Here is a 23,646-nt window from a genome sequence, read left to right as displayed (position 1 = left end):
CAATATTTATAAGCATACTTAAGTTCATTTCACTCTTCTCCATCCTCATTGCCAACACACACACTTCCACCACAAATTACACATCATCTTCTTGGACCATTGCTAAACTGAATCTAGTCTTATCTTCTCCAATTGATTGGATAACTTGTAGTCAGAGTAATCTTTTTATTATAATTCATATTAGAATATATTATATCCTTGTTTAAAAGAAAGTCTCTTAAAAGAAAGTCCAAAATCATCATCCTTGAAGACCTCTACAGATGAAGTTCTGAATAAATCCCTGCTTACCTCTGCAAAATCGTTTCAGCTCTTACCAATCTCCTCTTGATCCTCTCTGCATTAGCCATTATAGACTTCTTTCAGATCTTCAACTGCACCTCAAACTTCAGTCATCTAGGCCTGTGAACAGGCTGTTCCTTCTCCTTTGGAATGCTCATCTCCAACCAATTCCTTCACTTAGCTAATTTCTTCAAAGTCTCAATTCAAACCTCACTTTCTCAAGAAAATCATTCTCCCTCTCCAAATCAGCTTTTTCAAACTCCCACTGCAATCTGTATATGGCAACAGACTCTAGGTTGACCCTCATGCTGTCCATGTCATTGTGTGGTCCTTTCCCCTTGAACCTGGGTAGGACTTGTGACTTACTTCTAATCAATACAACATGGCAAAGGTAACCATAATCTAAATTTAAAACGTTAAAAAGAATTATCTTCTACTTAAATCTAATGATGTTATACAAGACTGTAACCCACTTTGTTAGAAAAACTCACTTGCTGGCTTTGAAAAAGCAAGCTGCCATTGGAAAGGGACACATGGCAAGGAACTGAAAGCAGCCACTGACGAGAACCTGAAGCCCTCAATTCAGCAGTCTGCAAGAAAACAAATGCTACCAACAACCACATAAGCTTAGTAGCACATCCTTAGCCAGTTGAACCTCAGTAAGATGGTAGCCCCAGATGACACCTTATTGTAGTTTTGTGAAATCCTGAAGCAGGACCCAGGTAAGTAATACCTGTACTCTTGAACCATAGAAACAGATATAATAAATATCTTTTAAACCACTGCACTGTGGTAATACTGTTATGTAACAATAGGTAACTATTGTTTTGGGGTTTTTTTTTGTTTTTTAGCAAGAGAGAGAGAGACAGGAAGGGAGAGAGAGGAGAAGCATCAATGTTTCATTGCAGCACCTTAGTTGTTCATTGATTGCTTCACATATGTGCCTTGACCAGGGGGCTCCAGCCAAGTCAATGATCCCTGCTCAAGCCAGTAACCTTGGGCTTCAAGCCACTGACTTTTGGCTCAAGCCAGCAATCACGGGGTCATGTCTATGATCCCACACTCAAGCCAGTAACCCCGTGCTCAGGCCGGTAAGCCCAGGCTCAAGCTGGTGACCTCAGGGTTTTGTGCCTGGGTCCTCTGTATCCCAGGCCAATGCTCTATCCACTGCACCACCACCTGGTCAGGCAGAAAATTCTAAAAAAAGAAATCCACACCACAGAAACTATTAGAACTAATAAAAGAGCTCAGCAAGGTTACAGGATACAATATAAATATATAAAAATCAATTGTATTTTTCTATACCAGCTACAATCAATCTGAAAATGAAATTAAGGAAATAATTTCACCTACAACAAAAGTGCTACAAATTGCTACCCCTAGAATTCAGAGTAGCCGGGGCATTCTGCTTACATAAAGTTCTCTTCTGAGGCAAAAAGGTTGCACCTCTGCTTTGCGTTTTTCCAAGCAGTATGGCCTGCTGTCACTTTGGAGAACACCAACTGGCTTTGGCCTAACACTGGCATTCTTTACCCAGCATGATCTCAGCTACTGCCTCCTTCCAACACTCCCACTGCTCAAGTAAAAGAAAGAATCCTCCCAAAGCAAAGATCATTCTCTCAGTTTCTTGTACAAACACTTTCATTATACTCTCTTTTGTTTCAAAATGTTTTTCCTTTTTCAAAACCTAAAAAGAGGAAGAAAAAAAACCCTCTATTTAGAATAGCATCATACTTAACAGATACAACAGAACTCATTTTTTTTTTTTTTTTTTTTTTTTTTACAGAGGCAGAGATAGACAGGGACAGACAGACAGGAACGGAGAGAGATGAGAAGCATCAATCATCAGTTTCTCGTTGCGCGTTGCGACTTCTTAGTTGTTCATTGATTGCTTTCTCACATGTGCCTTGACCGCGGGCCTTCAGCAGACCGAGTAACCCCCTGCTGGAGCCAGCGACCTTGGGTCTAAGCTGGTGAGCTCTTTGCTCAAGCCAGATGAGCCCGCGCTCAAGCTGGCAACCTCGGGGTCTCGAACCTGGGTCCTTCCACATCCCAGTCCGACGCTCTATCCACTGCGCCACCACCTGGTCAGGCGATACAACAGAACTCTTAAATTTTTTTTTTAATTTTTTTTTTATTTATTCATTTTAGAGAGGAGAGGGAGAGAGAGAGAGACAGAAAGAGAGAGAAGGGGGGGAGGAGCTGGAAGCATCAACTCCCATATGTGCCTTGACCAGGCAAGCCCAGGGTTTTGAACCGGTGACCTCAGCATTTCCAGGTCGACGCTTTATCCACTGCGCCACCACAGGTCAGGCCACAACAGAACTCTTAAGAGAAAAACATTGGGGAAAATCTTCGTAACCCTGAAGTTGGCAACAATTTCATGGCTATGACACCAAAAGCACAAACAACAATAGAAAAAAATAGATAAACTGGACTCCATCAAAAAAAGAGATAAACCAGACTTCATCAAAATAAGAACATTTGTGCATCAAAAAAACACTATATAGCCTGACCAGGAGGTGGCGCAGTGGATGGAGCGTCGGACTGGGATGCAGAGGACCCAGGTTCGAGACCCCGAGGTCACCAGCTTGAGTGTAAGCTAATCTGGTTTGAGCAAAGCTCACCAGCTTGGACCCAAGGTCACTGGCTTGAGCAAGGGGTTACTCAGTCTGCTGAAGGCCCACGGTCAAGGCACATATGAGAAAGCAATCAATGAACAACTAAGGTGTCACAACGAAAAACTGATGATTGATGCTTCTCATCTCTCTCCATTTCTGTCTGTCTGTCCCTATCTATCCCTCTCTGTGTCTCTGTAAAACAAAACAAAAAAAAACAAAAAAACCCACTATATAAAGAACTACATCTAAACAAAAAGAAACAACCCAATTCAATAATGAGCAAGAAATTTCTGGTCAAGATGGCAGCATAGGTAATCATAGTACTTGTATCCTCCCACAACCACATCAAAATTACAACTACACTACAGAACCATCACTCAGAATTGTCTGAAATATAGCTGAATAGAAGTCCTACAACTAGAGAATGAAGAAGAGACAAGCAGGAGGAGTGGAGACACAGAACAAGATAGTCCCATACCAGTGTGTGATGGTTAAAATCCGGGAAGGCTATCTCAGCTGAGAAGATCCCCCCGGAGAGTGACAAATCCCAGCCCCACACACACAGGCCTGCCTACTCAAGGTTTCCAGTTCCAGGAAGAGAAGTCCCCATAATTTCTGGCTATAAAAACCAACTGAGACTGTGGCTGAGTGAGATGGAAAGCTGTGGGAGTCCCAGGCAATGCCTCTTCTTTTTTTTCCAGGCAATAACCCTTAAAGAGCCCACATATAGACTTACTCAAATTCACTCCCTCTAAGCTCCAGCATTGGGGCAACAGCTTGAAAGAAACCAGGAACATATGGGGAGGAACTAGATTGTCTGGGATCAGGGCAGGAACTTGGGGTAGCTTTCCGCCAGTTAAAGGTGCTGGCAGAGGCCATTGATCCTTTTCTGAGACACCCCCACACACACAGAGCTGGCAGGCCAGTGCCATATCGGAGTCTCCATCAACCTAACTCACACTGTTTGCCCAGCCCAGGTGATTCCGAGATGCCACCCTGCCCAACTTGCATGCCCACCCAAGCCATTTCTAGTGGGTTTTCCATACAACTGGCCTCACTTGCCTCATGCTTCAGACTTTCCTAAAATCTCTCAAATAAGCAGCATCTGGCCTCTGTTTACCCTGTACCTCTTGCTAAGTTGCCCCAGGCCTGTCACTAGTGGCAGCTGGCATTGGTTCAGTAGCTAGGCCTCTCCTGGTCACCTCCAAGCCCAGCACCAGTAACAGCCATTGGCACATTGCTCTGTAGCTCATGCTGGGTGGCCCCAGCAGAGTATACTTGGTGAACGCCAAAGCCCCACTGAAGCAAGTCCTGCTCTGTATGGTTGACTCCTGCACAGCAGCATCTGCACTGTGGGTGTACCTGGTCTTCACAGCTGACTGGCCTGGGGAATCAATGCCTCCAGTGACACCAACAGCAATCAACACTCAACTACAGCAGAACAGTGCACACAGCCCACGGAGGGGCACACCTATAGTATCCAGTTAGGGGGACTGGGGAGGCTGTGTCACTGGTCCCTACAGAACACCTATTACATAAGGCCATTCTACCAAATCTGGGGGACACAGCAGCTCTACCTAATACATAGAAACGAACATAGGAAAACAGTCAAAATGCAGAGACAAAGAAACATGTCCCAAATGAAGGAACAGGAAAAATCTCCAGAAAAAGAACGAAACAAAATGGAGGCAAGCAGACTATCAGAGAGTTCAAAACAATGGTTATAAGAATGTGCAAGGAACTTAGCAGAGACATAGAAACCATAAAGAAGATCAAGTCAGAAATGAAGGATACACTAACTGAAATGAAGAATGATCTACAGGAAATCAACAGTAGAGTAGATGAAACCAAAAATCAAATCAGTGATTAGGAATATAAGGAGACAAAAAACACAATCAGAACAGCAAAAGAATAAAGAATCAAAAAAAATGGATTTACTGTTAAGAATCTCTGAAACAACTTCAAGCATACCAACATTCACATCATGGGGGTGTCAAAAGAAGAAGAGGAGAGCAAGAAATTCAAAACTTATTGGAGAAAATAATAACAGAAAACTTACCTAACCTGATTAAGGAAATAGACATACAAGTTCAGGAAGCACAGAGTTCCAGACAAGATGAACCCAAAGAGGTCCACACCATAATTAAAATGCAAAAGAGTAAAGACAAAGAGAGAGGATCTTAAAAGCAGCAAGAGAAAAGCAGTTAGTTACCTACAAGGGAGCTCCCATAAGACTCTCAGCTGATTCTCCAACAGAAACTTTGCAGGCCAGAAGGAGGAGGCAAGAACTATTCAAAGTGATGAAAAGGATGAACCTACAACCAAGATTACTCTACCCAGAAAAACTGTCATTGAGAATCGATGGTCATATAAAGAGCTTCCTAGACAAGAAAAAGCAAAAGGAATTCATCACCACCAAACCAACATTATGTTAAAGGGTCTTCTTAAGAAGCAGCAGCAGCCCTGGTCAGATAGCTCCGTCAGTTAGAGCATCATCCTTAAGTGCAGAGGTTGCCAGTTCAATCCCTAGTCAGGGCATATACAGAAATAGCTCAATGTTTCTATCTCTCTCTCTCTTTATCCTCCCCTTCCTCTCATGCTGAAATCAACTTTAAAAAAAAAAGATCAAAAGTATGAAAAATAAAATGCAATAAATACAGCCTGACCAGGCAGTGGTGCAGTGGATAGAGCGTTGGACTAGGATGCAGAGGACCCAGGTTCAAGACCCCAAGGTTGCCAGTTTGAGCACGGTCTCATCTGGTTTGAGCAAAGCTCACCAGCTTGGACCCAACGCCGCTGACTTGAGCAGGGGTTACTTGGTCTGCTGTAGCCCCACGGTCAAGTCACATATGAGAAAGCAATCAATGAACAACTAAGGTGTCGCAACAAAAAACTAATGATTGATGCTTCTCATCTCTCTCCGTTTCTGTCTGTCTGTCCCTATCTATCCCTCTCTCTGATTCTCTGTCTCTGTAAAAAAAAAAAAAGCAATAAATACATATTTATGAACAAATAATCTAAAAACAAAATAAACAAGCAGACAGAAACAGACCCAAGCAGACTCATTGATACAGAGAACATTTTGACAGTTGCCAGATAGGAGGCAGGTTGGGTGAAAAAAGTGAAGGGAAAAAGGTGAAGTACAAAATGATTGTTAATGAATAGTCATCGAGATGTAAAGTTCAGCAGAAGGAATATAGTCAATAATCTAATAACTATGAATGGTGTCAGATGGGTAAGAGAGTTATTAGAATGATCACTTAGTAAGTTATATAATGTCTACTCACTGGGTTGTACACCTGAAACTAATATAATATTGCTGTCAACTATAATTAAAAAATTTAAAAAATGATTCTTAAAAAATGGGCAAAGAACTTGAATAGACATTTCTCTAAAGAAGATACAGAAATGTCCAGTAAGCATTGAAAAAATGCTCAACATCACTACTCACTAGGGAAATGGAAATCAAAACCAAAATGAGATACTATTCATCAATAGGATGGTTATAATAATTTCAAAAAAAAGAAAGAAAGGTGTTGGAGAGGTTGTACAGAGAAATTAATGAACACAGGGTTTCTTTTTTTTTTTTTTTTTTTTTTCTTTTTAAATATGGAACACTTCACGAATTTGCGTGTCATCCTTGCGCAGGGGCCATGCTAATCTTCTCTGTATCGTTCCAATTTTAGTATATGTGCTGCCGAAGCGAGCACCACAGGGTTTCTTTTGAGGATGATAAAAATGTTTTAAAATTAGAAGGTAATAGATGCACAACCTTGTATACTAAAAATCATGAATTGTATTTTTAAAAAGAATTTTATGGTTTGTAATTTTTTTTCTCAGTAAAATTGTTATATAAAGGGGAAAAATTACATGGATACTTTGCTCTAGAATGGTACTCCAAGTTTTATAGTTTTCACAATATACACTAAAATACAGTTATCTCTGCCTGACCTGTGGTGGCACAATGGATAGAGCGCTGACCTGAAACACTGAGGTCCCAGGTTTGAAACCACAAAATAGCAGGCTAGAGCACAGGCTTACCAGCTTGAGCAAGGTGGGGAGAAGCATCACCGGCTTGAGTGTGGAATCATTGACAGGGTCTCAAGGTCACTCACTGGCTTGTGTCCAAGGTTGCTGGCTTAAGCAAGGGGTCACTGACTCAGCTGGAGCCCCCCAGTCAAGGTACATATGAGAAAGCAATCAATGAACAACTAAGGTGCTGCAATGAAGAACTGATGCTTTTCATCTCTCCTCCTTTACTGTCTGTCTGTCCCTGTCTCTCTCTCTCTCTCTCCCACTAAAAAAAAGAGAGAGAGAACTTTTATGTTCAAAACTTTCTACTTCTACCATTCTAATCTGTAGAACAATGACATTAATTGCAATCTAAAACACACAATGCCCAACAACAATTTAATAATTTTTTGAGGTCCTAAGACATTTACAATCCAAAAACATAGCCCAAGTTTAACCAATGAAATTACCAGGTTAACTAATTTTAAAAATGCACTGTGCCTCTGACAGTCACAATCAAAAGGAGCCTAAGTTCCTTTCAAACCAACTGCTAGAACAGATCTTTTAACACCTAAACAATTACATAGACTACTTAAAACAAGGTAATTTTTAAAATAATTTTTGGGGCCTTGGCCAGTTGGCTCAGTGACAGCACATCGGCCTGGCATGTGGATGTCTCGGGTTCGATTTCCAGTCAGGGCACACAGGAGAAGCGCCCATCTGCTTCTTCACTCCTCCCCCTCTCGCTTCTCTTTCTCTCTCTCTCTCTCTCTCTCTCTCTTCCCCTCCTGCAGCCATGGCTCAATTGAAGCAAGTTGGCCCAGGCACTGAGGATGGCTCCACAGTATCTGCCTCAGGCCTAAGAAGAGCTTCCTTGCTGAGCAACAGAGCAACACCCCAGATGGCCAGAGCATCACCCCCTAGTAGGCTTGCCGGGTGGATCCTTGTCGGGGCACAGGAGGAGTCTGTCTCTGCCTCCCCTTCTCTCACTGAATTTAAAAAACAACAACGAACTCAATGAAAAATAGTGTACATTGAACAGAAAACATGAGTAATGTCTATATTAAGGGTGAATAACTAGAAGGTCCTAAATTCTAAACTTAATTATTTTAAAGAAATATAAACAAAAAGCAGCATAAATCCACATTTCTCAATGTGAAGTCATCTATCAACCAGTCTTTATCTATCTAAGGCAACTAAAAGTCCTTAAGTTATCTGCTTAATTTATATCTCCTACATCGGAAGTCAAATATTTCCTTTTATTACCATAAATATACTTTTTATTTAACCTGACCTTTAAAGATCTGTAATCATCTGTACTTTGTAATCAAAGATAAAAACTAACCATCACCCAGCTGTGTACTATAGTTATCAGACCAGAGATTGGCTAACTTTTTCTGTAAAGGGCTTAGATAGTAAATATCTTAGGCTTTGAGGGCCATACAATCACTGTTGCAACTACTTAACTCTGTCATTGTAGCACAAACATATATTAACAAATGAGTGTGGGTGTGTTCTGATAAAACTTTATTTACAAACACAAAGGGCAGGCTAAATTTGGTACAAGGGCTACAGTTTGCCAAACCTTGTATCAGACTATTACATGTAAGAAGAAATAAAAATATCTATTCCTTTCTTTTCCAAAGATAACAGTTCTCACCATAATATTAACTAATTACTTCCTAAAATACAATTAAATAGCTTTCTCCTATTTTGTAATGGGCATTCACAGTGAAATAATACTAGATTCTACTGCTTTTAATGAGGAACAAGAGCTAACTATAAGAATCAGGTTCAGGACTGTGATTTGTACTATAAACACTGAACAAAATGCCTGAGCCAAGAAATAAAAACAAAGCCTTTAAGATCAGATCCAGAACCTGTATGATCTAAACAGAGGCAAATGTGAGACCACCATACAACCTAGAACACAAGAACCCCAAGGAAAAAAATTTCTCCTGATGATAGGTTTTCAATTTAAAAAAATTATAAATCACAGGAGAAATGAAAAATCATGAAAAGAACCAGCAGACCAAACAGCAATAAGACCCACACTTAAGTAACTAATATGAAAGGGACTTAAAATAACAAAAAACTTATAATGGTCAAAACTCACTCATGTCTAGGCAAGTATATTAGAAAACCTATCAAATATAATTTCCTAGTAAAAATAATTTACCAAAATTGACTTAGAATAAATAATAATCTAAATAAGCCAATTACTCTAGAAGAATAAAAAAAGTTTTCAAAGTAACTGACCAGCATTTCACAAGGGAATTATCAAATACTTTAGAAATAAATTATTCCAATATTATTTCAATTATTTCAAAGAACTGGGAAGAAAAAAAATTTCCAAATTATTTTTTATGAAGTAAGCATAACATTATTACCAAAACCTAACAATGAAAGCATAAAAGAAAAAACCCACACACCATTCTCACAAATATCAAGGCTAAAACACCTCAGCTAAAAGAAGTTAGCAGCACATTAAAGAATCGCCCAACCAGGCAGTGGCGCAGTAGATTGTCTCAGCCTGGGACACTAAGGACCCAGGTTCAATACCTGAGGTCACCGACTTGAGCTTTGGATCATAGACATGACCCCATGGTACCTGGCTTGAGCCCAAAGGTTGCTGGCTTGAAGCCCAAGGTCACTGGCTTGAAGCCAAGTCGCTGGCTTGAGCTAGGGGTCACTGGCTCAGTTGGAGCACCCTAGTCAAGGCACATATGAGAAAGCAATAAATGAACAACTAAAGTGAAACAACTATGAGTTGATACTTCTCACTCCCTGTCCCTCTCTCTCCTCTCTCTGTAAAATCAATAAATAAAATCTTTAAAATAAAAAATAATACATTAGGAATGCTAAGATGGCTCACTATTAGAATACCTACTAATATAATTTACTTTACTAAGAAATCAAAAGAAAAAAACACTTTTATCACTATATGTATTCAAGTTTCCCAGAGAAATAGAACTAAAAGGATAGAAAGAGATTTATTATAAGAATTTGGCTCACACAATTATGAATACTGACAAGTCCCAAGATTTATAGTTAGCAAGCTCGAGACCCAGGAGCCCAAAGGTATAGTTCTAGTCTGAGTTCAAAGCCCTGAGAACCAGGAGAGCCAATGGTGTAAGTTCCAGCCCAAAAGTTGGCAGGCTTAAGGCCCAAGAAGGGCCAATATTTCAGTTCCAACCAAAAGGCAGAAGCAGAATGATGTCCCATCTCAAGCAAACAGGCAAAAGTTCCCTCTTAATCATAGAAGGGTCAAGTCTTTTTGTTATATTCAGGCCTTCAAATGATTAATGAGGGCAACTCACGGTAGGGAGGGCAATCTGCTTTACCTAGTCTACTGACTCTAATGTTAATCTAATCAACCCAATCTTTCTGACATCCACAATGTTTGACCAAACATCTAGGCACTCCATGCCCTAGCCAAGTTGACATATAAAATGAACCATCATCCCATCGATTCTGAAAGGACATATAGTAGAATTTTTTTTTTTTTTTTGTATTTTTCTGAAGCTGGAAACAGGGAGACACAGTCAGACAGACTCCCGCATGCGCCCGACCGGGATCCACCCGGCACACCCACCAGAGGCCACGCTCTGCCCACCAGGGGGCGATGCTCCGCCCCTCTGGGGCATCGCTCTGTTGCGACCAGAGCCACTCTAGCGCCTGGGGCAGAGACCAAGGAGCCATCCCCAGCACCCAGGCCATCTTTGCTCCAATGGAGCCTCGGCTGCGGGAGGGGAAGAGAGAGACAGAGAGGAAGGATAGGGGGAGGGGTGGAGAAGTAGATGGGCACTTCTCCTGTGTGCCCTGGCCGGGAATCGAACCCGGGACCTCTACACGCCAGGCCGACGCTCTACCACTGAGCCAACTGGCCAGAGCCAAGTAGAATTTAACATCTATTCTTCATAACAATAAATCTTAAAAGAGCAGATATTTTTGCAAGATTTTGAAAACCTGATAAAATAAAAGATACCTATTTCAGCCCCCAAATCATACCATGTTTAATTAGGGAACACCACTAGTATTCCCAGTCAGGAACAAGAAAAAGATGTCAAATAGCATTATTATTTAACATTTTAGGAAGTATTAGTCAAGAAGTTTGTTGAAAAAATATAAGTAAGGTGTAAAAATGGGAAATAAATTTATCATCATTCATAGCTGATATGATAATATACCACTGAAACCAAATCAAATAAACTGAAAAATTTACTATAAATATTTTAAAAATTCAGTATGCCAGCTGCATCAAATATCAATATATAAAAATTAATATTAACAGAAACAACAGAAAATAAAATGGAAGCAGAGTTCCCATTTACAACTGCAACAGAAAAGAGAAAAATCTAAGAATAAACATTGCAAGAAATGTGCAAGAAACATATATTTTTCTTTTTAATTTTTAATGTCTAACAAGGGACACAAAATACTTGAATAGATGTAAAGGAATGCCATGTGCTTAAAATAAAGACTCAGTATATTAAAGATATCAAATCTCCCTAAATTAATCTATAAATTTAATGTCAATAGAAATGGCAATAATTACATTTTTGGAAACTGGCAAACTCATTTTAAAATTCACATAAAAAATAAGAAAGAGTCTGACCAGGTGGTGGCGCAGTGGATGGAGCGTTGAACTGGGATGTGGAAGGACCCAGGTTCGAGACCCTGAGGTCGCCAGCTTGAGCGCGGGCTCATCTGGCTTGACGCAAGGTCGCTGGCTCCAGCAGGGGGTTACTCAGTCTGCTGAAGGCCCACGGTCAAGGCACATGTGAGAAAGCAATCAATGAACAACTAAGAAGTCGCAACGCGCAACGAGAAACTGATGATTGATGCTTCTCATCTCTCTCCGTTCCTGTCTGTCTGTCCCTGTCTATCTCTGCCTCTGTAAAAAAAAAAAAGAAAAAGAAAAAGAAAAAGAAAGAAACATCAAGAAAATTCTGAAAAGAAAAAAAGAAAAGAGCCTGGCCTGTAGTGGTGCAGCGGATAGAACAATGACCTAGAATGCTGAGGTTGCCGGTTTGAAACCCTGGGCTTGCCTGGTCAAGGCACATACAAGAAGCAACCAATGATCAGCTAGAATGAAGCAACTATTTCTCATCCCCTCACACACACCCTCTGTAAAATAAAAAAATAAAATCTTTAAAAAACATTCTGAAAAGGAAGAATAATAATGGGTAACTAGACTAACCATATATTAAAATAAAGGCACAATAATTAAATTATAACAGTGTATACTGGTATATGAATAGACAGGTCAATGCAATAGAATGAAGTCTAGAAACAGACTAAAATACTTAGAAAAATTCAGTATGGAATAAAGATAACATTTTCAATCAGTGAGAAAAATATTAACTATATAACAAATGTTACTAATACAAATGAGCAGCCACCTAAAAAATAAATTCCAGGGGGACTAAATATCTAAATATAAGTAGCAAAATCTTAAAGTAATTTTAAAATGATCATTTTATTTATAATACAGGAGTGTAGAGAGCCTTTCTAAATAATAAAAAAAACCAGAAGTCATAAATGAAAAGATTAAAACCGTAAACAATTAAATGAACTATTTCTACATTGCAAAAATAGTTACAAGTTAGTTTAAAAAACATTACAAGCTTGAAAAATATCTATAATCATGGTATAGATATAAAGGAGTCCTATAAATCATTACTATACAACAAAAATAACCTTATAGAAAAAGGGGAACTATGTGCCATGTAGAATTCCAGGCAGTGAGGATAAAGCAGTGCACAAATTGATAAACACAAAGAAAAATCCCTGCTTTCACTGAACTTATACTCTAGTGGTCTTCAATCTTGAAATAGGTAAATAAATAAATAATAGCTAATTGATATAAATATACACACATACACCATCACAAACACATATACAGACATAATATATAGTTGCTTATCCATGTACAGAATTCTCTCCAGAAGGATACATAAGAAACTGTTAAACATTGGTTGCCTCCAGGGAGGAAAACTGCATCAGAAGAAAGTAAATAGGCCCTGGCCAGTAGGTTCAATAGTAGAGCTTCAGCCCAGCTGCAGAAGTCCCTGGTTTGATTCCCAGTCAGGGAACATAGGAGAAGCAGCCATCTGCTTCTCACCCCTCCCCCTTCTCTCTCTCTCTCTCTTTCTCTCCTGCAGCCATGGCTTGAATGGTTTGAGCAAGTTGGACCTGAGCACTGAGGATGGCTACATAGCGTCACCTCAGGTGCTAAATAAAACAGCTCGATTGGCTATCAATGGAGCAGTGACACCACATGGGCAGAGTATTGACCCCTAGTGGGCTTGCTGTATGGATCCAGGTAGGGTGCATGTGAGAATCTGTCTCTCTGCCTCCCCGCCTGTAACTTAATAAAAATAAAAAAATAAAAAAAAAGGAAGAGCCCTGGCCGGTTGGCTCAGCAGTAGAGCGTCGGCCTAGCCTGCGGAGGACCCGGGTTCGATTCCCGGCCAGGGCACATAGGAGAAGCGCCCAATTGCTTCTCCACCCCTCCGCCGCGCCTTCCTCTCTGTCTCTCTCTTCCCCTCCCGCAGCCAAGGCTCCATTGGAGCAAAGATGGCCCGGGCGCTGGGGATGGCTCTGTGGCCTCTGCCCCAGGCGCTAGAGTGGCTCTGGTCGCAACATGGCGACACCCAGGATGGGCAGAGCATCGCCCCCTGGTGGGCAGAGCGTCGCCCCCTGGTGGGCGTGCCGGGTGGATCCCGGTCGGGCGCATGCGGGAGTCTGTCTGACTGTGTCTCCCTGTTTCCAGCTTCAGAAAAATGCAAAAACAAAAACAAAAACAAAAAAAAAAAAAAAGGAAAAAAAAGAAAGTAAATAATTTTTCGCCTGACCTATGGTGGCGCAGTGGATAAAGCGTCGACCTGGAAATGCTGAGGTCGCTGGTTCAAAACCCTGGGTTTGCCTGGTCAAGGCACATATGGGAGTTGATGCTTCCAGCTCCTCCCCTCTCCTCTCTTTCTTTGTCTCTCCCTCTCCTCTCTAAAATGAATAAATAAATAAATAAATAAATAAAATAATTTTTCACTGAATAACCTTTTATACCTTTTAAGTTTGTATCATGTGATTTCTTTTTAAAGATTTTATTTATTTACTTCTAAGAGAGGGGAAAGAGAGAGGAAAAAAAGGGGGAGGGAGGAGCAGGAAGCATCAATTCCCATATGTGCCTTGACCAGGCAAGCCCAGGTTTCGAACTGGCAACCTCAGCATTCCAGGTTGATGCTTTATCCACTGCACTACCACAGGTCAGGCAGTATCATGTGATTTTAAAAGAAAATTCAGCCTGACCAGGCAGTGGCACAGTAGATAGAGCATTGGCCTGAGGCACTGAAGACATAGGTCTGAAACTGAGGTCACTGGTTTGAGCTTGGGCTCATCCAGCTTGAGTGTGGGCTCACCAGCTTAAGTGCAGGGTTGCCAGCTTGAGTGTAGGATCACCAGCTTGAGTGCGGGGTTGCCAGCTTAAGTGTGGGATCATAGTTATAACCCTATGGCCGCTAGCTTGAGCTCAAAGGTTTCTGGCTTGAATCCAAAGGTCACTGGCTGGAACCCAAGGTCACTGGCTTGAGCAAGGGGTCACACACTCAGCTGGAGCCCCCCGGTCAAGGCACATATGAGAAAGGAATCAGTGAACAACTAAAGTGCTGCAACTATGAGTTGATGCTTCTCATCTCTCTCTCCTTTCCTGTCTGTCCGTTTGTCTCTCTCTCACTCGCTTGTTAAAAAAAAAAATGCAAATTCAATTAGCCTGGCCTATAGTGGTGTACTGGATAAAGTGTCAACCTAGAATGCTGAGGTTGCAGGTTTAAAACCCTGGTTTGCTTGGTCAAGGCACATACAACAAGCAGTCAATGAGTAACTAAAGTGAAGCAACTATGAGGTGATACTTTGTGCTCTACATCCACTCTCCCTCCTCTCTCTGTAAAATTAATTTTTAAAAAATCTTTAAAAAAAAAAAAGTAGCCTGGCCAGGTGGTAGTACAACCAATAAAGCGTTAGCCTGGTACGATGAGGACCCAGGTCCAAAACTAACGTTGCTGGCTTGAGCATGGGCTCAACTGGCTTGAGTGCAGGATTACCAGCATGGGATCATAGACATGACGCCATGGTCACTGGCTTGAGCCCAAAGGTCGCTGGCTTGAAGCCCAAGGTCCCTGGCTTGAGCAAGGGGCCACTGGCTCGGCTAGAGCCCCCTGGTCAAGGCACATAGGAGAAAGCAATCAATTAACTAAGGTGCTAAAACTATGAGTTGATGCTTCTCATCTCTCTCTCATCCTGTCTGTCTGTCCCTGTCTGCCCCCCCCATTCTCTCACTAAAAAAAAATAAAATTGTTACACTTTAATTGGCAACAAGCACATCTTTTTTTAATTATTAATTTTAGGGAGAGAGGAAGGGAGAGAAGAGAGAAAGAGAGAGAGAGAGAACATCAATTTGCTGCTCCACATTGGATACTTCTTGTATATGTCCTGATCGGGAATCAAACCTGCAACCTTGGTCTATAGGGATGATGCTCTAACCAGCGGAACTATTTGGCCAGGATGCAACAAGTGCATCTTATAACCAATAGTATCTTAAATTCAATGAAATGTCATAGAAGCATAGTAGAAACACAGCGTAATATTTTCAAAACCTTGCATTCGGAAGGCTCTTGAATTATTATCAGGGCCCTGGCCAGTTGGCTCAGTGGTAGAGTGTCGGCCGGTATGTGGATGTCCTAGGTTCAATTCCTGGTCAGGACACACAAAAGAAACCATCTGCTTTTCCCCCCTCCCCTTCCTCCTCTATCTCTATCTCTCTTTCTTCTCTTCTCACACATCAGTCCCAGGCGCTGAGGATCCATCTCAGGCACTAAAACTAGCTCAGCTGTGAGCATGGCCCCAGATGGGCAGAGTATTGGCCCCACATAGAGGTGGCCAGGTGGATACCATCCAGGGTACACGTGGGAGTCTATATCTCTATCTCTCCTCCTCTCACTTGGAAAAGAAGAAGGAAAGAAAAAAAAAAATAAGAGCCTGACAAGGCAGTAATACAGTGGATAGAGTGACAGACTGGGACACGGAGGACCCAGGTTAGAAACCCTGAGGTTGCTGGCTTGAGCGCTGGCTCACCAGCTTGAGTGCAGGGTTGCTGGCTCGAGCGTGGGATCATAGACATGACCCCATAGTCACTGGCTTGAGTCCAAAGGTCACTGGCTTGAAGCCCAAGGTCACTGGCTTGAGCCCAAGGTCCCTGGTTTGAGCAAGGGGTCACTCACTCTGCTTTACCCCCAGGGTCAAGGCACATAGGAGAAAGCAGTCAATGAACAACTAAGGAGCCACAAAAAAGAATTGATGCTTCTCATCTCTCTACCTTCTTATCTATCTGTCCCTCTCTCTGTCTCTCTCTCTCTGTCTCTGTCACACACACACACACAAAAGAATTATTATTGATAATTGATGAAGAACTACAAAAAAATTAACATAATAATAAAATACAAGTAAAAATATAAGCAAATTATATAAATGACCAATAAACAAAAAATTTATCATTGGTAGTCGGAGCACACAAATTAAAATGAATCAATAACCCTGGCACATATAATCAACTGATTTTCAACAGGATGCCAAGACCATTCGATGGGGAAAGAAGAGTCTTTTCAACAAAAGGTGCTGGGAAAACTAAATATTCAGGTGCAAAAGAATGAAGTTAGACCCTTACTAGTGGTCGGCAAACTCATTAGTCAACAGAGCCAAATATCAACAGTACAACAATTGAAATTTCTTTTGAGAGCCAAATTTTTGAAACTTAAACTATATAGGTAGGTACATTCCTTACTGAGGTAGCGCCCACACGTGGTATTTTGTGGAGGAGCCGCACTCAAGGGGCCAAAGAGCCACATGTGGCTCGCAAGTCGCAATTTGCCAACCACTGCCTTATACCATTTATAAAAATAAACTTAAAACTGTAAAACTCTTAGAATGAAACATTAAGAAAAATCTTCATAATATTGAATTTGACCATAATTTCTGGAATATGACAACAAAAGAAAAAATAGATATATTGAACTTAATTAGAGTTAAAAACTTGTATGCATCAAAGGAACTATCAAGAAGGTGAAGGCTGGCCCTGGCCGGTTGGCTCAGCGGTAGAGCGTCGGCCTAGCGTGCGGAGGACCCGGGTTCGATTCCTGGCCAGGGCACATAGGAGAAGCGCCCATTTGCTTCTCCACCCCTCTGCCGCGCTTTCCTCTCTGTCTCTCTCTTCCCCTCCCGCAGCCAAGGCTCCATTGGAGCAAAGATGGCCCGGGCGCTGGGGATGGCTCTGTGGCCTCTGCCTCAGGCGCTAGAGTGGCTCTGGTCGCAATATGGCGACGCCCAGGATGGGCAGAGCATCGCCCCCTGGTGGGCAGAGCGTCGCCCCTGGTGGGCGTGCCGAGTGGATCCCGGTCGGGCGCATGCGGGAGTCTGTCTGACTGTGTCTCCCTGTTTCCAGCTTCAGAAAAATGAAAAAAAAAAAAAAAAAGAAGGTGAAGGCCCTGGCCGGTTGGCTCAGCGGTAGAGTGTTGGCCTGGCGTGCAGGGGACCCGGGTTCGATTACCGGCCAGGGCACATAGGAGAAGCGCCCATTTGCTTCTCCACATCCCCCCTCCTTCCTCTCTCTCTCTTCCCCTCCCGCAGCCAAGGCCCCATTAGAGCAAAGATGGCCCGGGCGCTGGGGATGGCTTCTTGGCCTCTGCCCCAGGCGCTAGAGTGGCTCTGGTCGCGGCAGAGCGACGCGCAGGAGGGGCAGAGCATTGCCCCCTGGTGGGCAGAGCGTTGCCCCTGGTGGGCGTGCCAGGTGAATCCCGGTCAGGCACATGCGGGAGTCTGTCTGACTGTCTCTCCCCGTTTCCAGCTTCAGAAAAATACAAAAAAAAAAAAAAAAATCAATAAAAAAATAAAAATTAAAAAAGGTGAAAAGACAACTGATAGACTAGGAGAAAATATTCTCAAATCATATCAGACAAGGGATCTATATACCTTATATACAAATAAAACTTAATTCAATAATGAGCAAATGACTTGAATAGGCATTTCTCCAAAATTACACAAAAAGCCAATAAGCACATGAAAATTTGCTCAACATCACTAGTCATTAGAGAAATATAAATCAAAGCCAAATGAGGTATCACTTCGCACCTATCAAGATTGCTACTATTACAAAAGAAAAATAACACCCTGGCCCAGTAACTCAGTTGGTTAGAGCATTGTCCTGATACACCAAGGTTGTGGGTTTGATCCGGGTCAGGGCACATACAAGAATCAACCAATGGCCTGACCAGGTGGTGGCACAGTGGATAGAGCATAGGACTGGGATGCAGATGACCCAGGTTCAAGACCCCGAGGTCGCCAGCTTGAGCGCGGGCTCATCTGGCTTGAGCAAAGCTCACCAGTTTGGACCCAAAGTCGCTGGCTTGAGCAAGGGGTTACTCGGTCTGCTGAAGGCCCATGATCAAGGCACATATGAGAAAGCAGTCAATGAACAACTAAGGTGTCGCAACGAAAACTGATGATTGATGCTTCTCATCTCTCTCCATTCCTGTGTGTCCCTATCTATCTATCCCTCTCTCTGACTCTGTCTCTGTAAAAAAAAAAAAAAAGAATCAACCAATGAATGCATCAGTAAGTGAAATAACAAACCTATCTCTCTTTCCCTTCCTCTCTCTCTCTAATAATCAATAAAAAAAACAAAAAAAAGAGATTCTCATGTTTAAAAATAAAATCTAAAATAGAAAGAAAAATAACATGTGTTGGTTAGAATATGGAGACATTGGAACCCTTGTGCATTGCTAGTAGGAATATAAAATGATACAGCCACTGTGGAAAATAGTGTGATGGTCCCTTAAAAAGTTAAACATAAACTAAGTGAAATAAGGCAGTCACAAAAAGGCAAATACTACATGATTTCATTTATATACGGTATCTAGAGTAGTCAAGATTCACAGAAACAGAAAGTAGAATAGTAGTTGCCAGGATCTGAGGGAAACAAAGGTGAATTGTTTAATGGGTTTAGAGTTTCAGTTTTGCAAGATGAAAAAGTTCTAGAGTTAGTAACACAACAATGCGAATATATTGATAATTAATGTTACTTAACTGTTCACTTAAAAATGGTTGATACGGCCCTGGCCGGTTGGCTCAGTGGTAGAGCGTCGGCCTGGTATGCAGGGGTCTCGGGTTCGATTCTCGGCCAGGGCACACAGGAGAGGCGCCCATCTGCTTCTCCACCCCTCCCCCTCTCCTTCCTCTCTGTCTCTCTCTTCCCCTCCTGCAGCCAAGGCTCCATTGGAGCAAAGATGGCCCGGGCACTGGGGATGGCTCCTTGGCCTCTGCCCCAGGCGCTAGAGTGGCTCTGGTCGCGACAGAACGATGCCCCGGAGGGGCAGAGCATCGCCCCCTGGAGGGCAGAGCATCACCCCTGGTGGGCGTGCCGGGTAGATCCCGGTCAGGCGCATGCGGGAGTCTGTCTGACTGTCTCTCCCCGTTTCCAGCTTCGGGAGGGGGTGGGGGGGAAGGTTGATACTTGGCCCTGGCCGGTTGGCTCGGTGGTAGAGCGTCGGCCTGGCGTGCAGAAGTCCCAGGTTCGATTCCCGGCCAGGGCACACAGGAGAAGCGCCCATCTGCTTCTCCACCCCTCCACCTCTCCTTCCTCTCTGTCTCTCTCTTCCCCTCCTACAGCCAAGGCTCCATTGGAGCAAAGATGGCCCGGGCGCTGGGGATGGCTTCTTGGCCTCTGCCCCAGGCACTAGAGTGGCTCTGGTCGCAACAGAGGGATGCCCTGGAGGGGCAGAGCATCGCCCCCTGGTGGGCAGAGCGTCGCCCCCTGGTGGGCAGAGCGTCGCCCCCTGGTGGGCGTGCCGGGTGGATCCTGGTTGGGCACATGCGGGAGTCTGTCTGACTGTCTCTCCCCATTTCCAACTTCAGAAAAATGGAAAAAAAAAAATGGTTGATACTTAACATTACTTAACTGTTCACTTAAAAATGGTTAAGACAGCCTGACCAGGCGGTGGTGCAGGGGATAGAGAGTCAGACTGGGATGCCGAGGACCCAGGTTCGAGACCCCAAGGTTGCCAGTTTGAGTGCAGGCTCATCTGGCCTGAGCAAAAAGCTTACCAGCTTAGACCCAAGGTCGCTGGCTCGAGCAAGGGGTTACTAGCTCTGCTGAAGGCCCGCGGTCAAGGCACATATGAGAAAGCAGTCAATGAACAACTAAAGCGTCGCAATGAAAAACTGATGATTGATGCTTCCCATCTCTCTCCGTTCCTGTCTGTCTGTCCCTATCTATCCCTCTCTCTGACACTCTCTGTCTCTTTAAAAAAAAAAAAAAAGAATGGTTAAGATAGTCAATTTTATGTTATATGTATACTTTATCATTACTTTTTTTAAAGTTCAACATATAATTACTATATAACTCAATAATTCCACCTATTGGTAAATATGCAAAAAATAGAAAGCCTGACCAGGTGGTGGCACATTTGACAGAGTGTTGGCCTGGGGCACTGAGGACCCAGGTTCGAAACCCTGAGGTCACTGGCTTGAGCATGGGCTCACCAGTTTGAGCACGTAATCATAGACATGACCCTATGGTTGCTGGCTTGAGACCAAAGGTCACTGGCTTGAAGCCCAAGGTCACTGGTTTGAGCAAGGGGTCACTGGCTGGAGCCCCCCCCCCCGTCAAGGCACATACGAGAAAGCAATCAATGAACTAAAGGTGCCACAACTATGAGTTGATGCTTCTCATCTCTCTCCCTTCCTGTTTGTCTCTCTCTCTCTCTCTCTTTCAAAAAAAAAAACACACAAAAAAACCAGGGACTCAAACAAATACTTGTACACCAAAGTTCATGCAGTCATTATTCACAATAACCAAAAGGTAGAAACAACCCAATTGTTTATCAACAGATAAATGGATAACTAAAATGTGATATACACACACAATGGAATAATATTCATCCATGAAAAAGAATGAAATTCTGATATATTCTACAACATGGATGTAATTTGAGAACATTCTAAGTGAAATTAGACACAAAACAACAAATATCATATGATTCCACTAATATGAGGTACCTAGAATAGGCAAATTCATAGAGACAGAAAATAAAACAGTTAAGAGGGGCTGAGGGTAGGAGAAGAAAGAGCTGTTGTTTGAAGAGTACAAATTTTCTATTTGAAATGATGAAAAAGTTCTGGAAATAGATAATGCAGAACACTGTAAATGTACTCTGTACCACTGAACTATACACATGGTTAAAATGCTAAATTTGTATCACATATATTTTGCCATATTAAAAAAAGAGAGAGAGAGATGCTGGTGACGGCACAGTGGATAGAGCGTTGACCTGGGACACTAAGGTCCCAGGTTCAAAACCCCAAGGTTGCCAGCTTGAACATGGATTTATCCAGCTTGAGTGCAGGTTTACCAGCTTGAGCATGGGGATGCTGGTTTGAGCATAGGATCATTAACATGATCCCATGGTCACTGGCTTGAGCCCAATGGTCGCTGGTTGAAGCTCAAGGTCACCTGCTTGAGTCCAGGGTCACTGGCTCAGCTGGTGTTCCCCAGTCAAGGCACATATGAAAGAGCAATCAATGAACAACTAAAAAGTGACACAACTAGGAATTTATGCTTCTAATCTCTCTCCATTCCTGTCTCTGTGTCTCAAAAAAATAAAATAAAAATAAAAACTTTATAAAGAGAGAGAGAACAGAAGAAAAGAAAAAGGAAATGGTGAGTAGAGATAATTCTGTGGAGGTGTTTGAGTATACGACATGAGTGTAGCAACAAGAGACGATTTTCTCTCCTTTAAAGAAAAAATCTTTTTAAGGTGAGAAAAGTAACAGAATGTTTACATACTGATAGAAGAAATTATTTAATACAGAGTGAAATATGAATTAGGAAAAGGGAGAATTTTTTAGGTAATGTCTTTGAATAGGCAAATGGAAATAGGATATACCATACAAATAGAAATATGGCTTAGATTAGATCATGGATAGTTCATCCATAGTGACAGGTATAAAGACCAAGTAAGTGGGTAGAGATGTGGATGAGCCATGTGTGGTGATGTGAAGCTGTGGAAGTTCTCTTCAGCTTGCTTCAGTTTTCTCATGAATTAGAAAGCAAGCTCATCACTGAGAATGAGAACTGGAGAAGTTCTAAGAGTTTGATGAGAGAAAAAAAGTATGAAATAATCTTCTAGGCGAGTAAATGAACTAGGGAAATATGATTGCTTGGGAGAATTAAAGGCTCAATTTTATTAAAAGTAAGCAAATAAACACTATATGTTGTAGTATGTGTATATATATCTTCATATATATATATATATAAATTTTCATATATGTATATAAGATGTACATATAATATATGCATAAGCACAGAAAAGGGTCCAAAGGATACATACCAAATTTTTAATGTTGCTTACTACTGGAGAGATAGATAGATGAGCAGGGGAAGAGAGAAGTGGAAGAAATTCCTACATTATTTGGATTTTTGACAAGCATGCATTATTTTATAACTAAAACAATAAAATATGTCACAAGTTAATAAATAGCTTGAGGCCTATGTCCTAATTAAACACAACTATCAATTCTGCAATGATGCTGACCATCACCAAGACAACGAGAAAAGCTGAGGCATCACTCACCTTGAACACTTCAGAGAAGAAACCAGACCCTATTTTTTCACAGGTGAAGTCATCTAAACGTGTCAGTCTGGAAAAGGCACTTATAAGAGCTCGATATGAAGATGGCCAAACTCTTCCCACCTGGGTCATATTCCCATCACTTCCACCACCTCCATCAAAATCTTCAAGACGCTCGACACGTGGAGGAAATCCTGCGATTGAATTTCGTTTGCTCCGATCCATAGTTGCAATAGTCACTTTTTCCTTCTTTTAAGAAGGAACTCCACACATAATAAATTTTTGTTGAGCTTCGCTTCTCTTCCAGTTTGACACTAAATAAGAGATAAGAAAGATACTTCATTAAAATCATTAATAAATTGGCCTGATCTGTGGTGGCGCAGTGGATAAAGCGTCAACCTGGAAACGCTGAGGTTGCCGGTTCAAAACCCTGGGCTTGCCTGGTTAAGGCACATATGGGAGTTGATGCTTCCTGCTCCTCCCTCCTCTCTCTCTCTCTCTCTCTCTCTCTCTCTTCTCTCTCTCTCTCTCCTCTCTATAGTGAATAAATAAAATCTTTAAAAAAAATCATTAATAAATAAATACATATAAACTAATAAACATCAATGTAAAAATATTTCTTCACATTCTAGTTTCTGATTTTCAGAACTAAAAAATAACTTATGACTTTACCTTCAAAAAACACTGATATATTTAAAAATCAAGATGTATTCAGTCTTTAACATGAACAGAATACTATAAAGATCACCAATTACATTCTAAAAACAAAGTAACGATAGTATCTCTCATTCAATGAACACTACCTAGGAAACACAGTATAAAAGCCAAAAAGGCCCTTGCCAGGTAGCTCAGTTAATTACAGCATTATCCTGATACACCAAGGTTATGGGTTCTATCCCCAATCAGGGCACATACAGGATTCAAACAATAAGTGCAGTAATAAGTGAACCAGAAGTAAATGTCTCTCTCTCTCTCTCTCTCTCATTTTTTTTCTTCTTTTCCAAGTGAGAGGAGGGGAAATAGTGAAACAGACTCCTACATGTGCCCCAACCGGG

General features: G+C 41.9%; 1 protein-coding gene and 1 non-coding gene across 2 annotated transcripts in view; both read right to left on the bottom strand.

The window, feature by feature from the left end:
- The window catches only part of TESK2 (testis associated actin remodelling kinase 2), a 169,497-nt gene that overhangs the window by 116,459 nt on the left and 29,392 nt on the right, over positions 1–23,646 (bottom strand). Inside the window, exon 2 of the mRNA XM_066269345.1 lies at positions 22,595–22,905. Within this exon, the coding sequence (XP_066125442.1) occupies positions 22,595–22,816 (222 nt within the window). The 5' untranslated portion in view covers positions 22,817–22,905. The remainder of the gene's footprint in view (positions 1–22,594; positions 22,906–23,646) is intronic.
- On the bottom strand, positions 6,504–6,610 carry LOC136332640 (U6 spliceosomal RNA). Its single transcript, XR_010730806.1, has one exon. It is a non-coding gene; the product is annotated as a U6 spliceosomal RNA (small nuclear RNA).

The sequence above is a fragment of the Saccopteryx bilineata genome, chromosome 3 (assembly GCF_036850765.1).
Source record: "Saccopteryx bilineata isolate mSacBil1 chromosome 3, mSacBil1_pri_phased_curated, whole genome shotgun sequence".
Taxonomy (NCBI): Eukaryota; Metazoa; Chordata; class Mammalia; order Chiroptera; family Emballonuridae; genus Saccopteryx; species Saccopteryx bilineata.
Note: the sequence above shows the minus strand (reverse complement) of the source record. Positions and strands in the feature narration are given on the sequence as shown.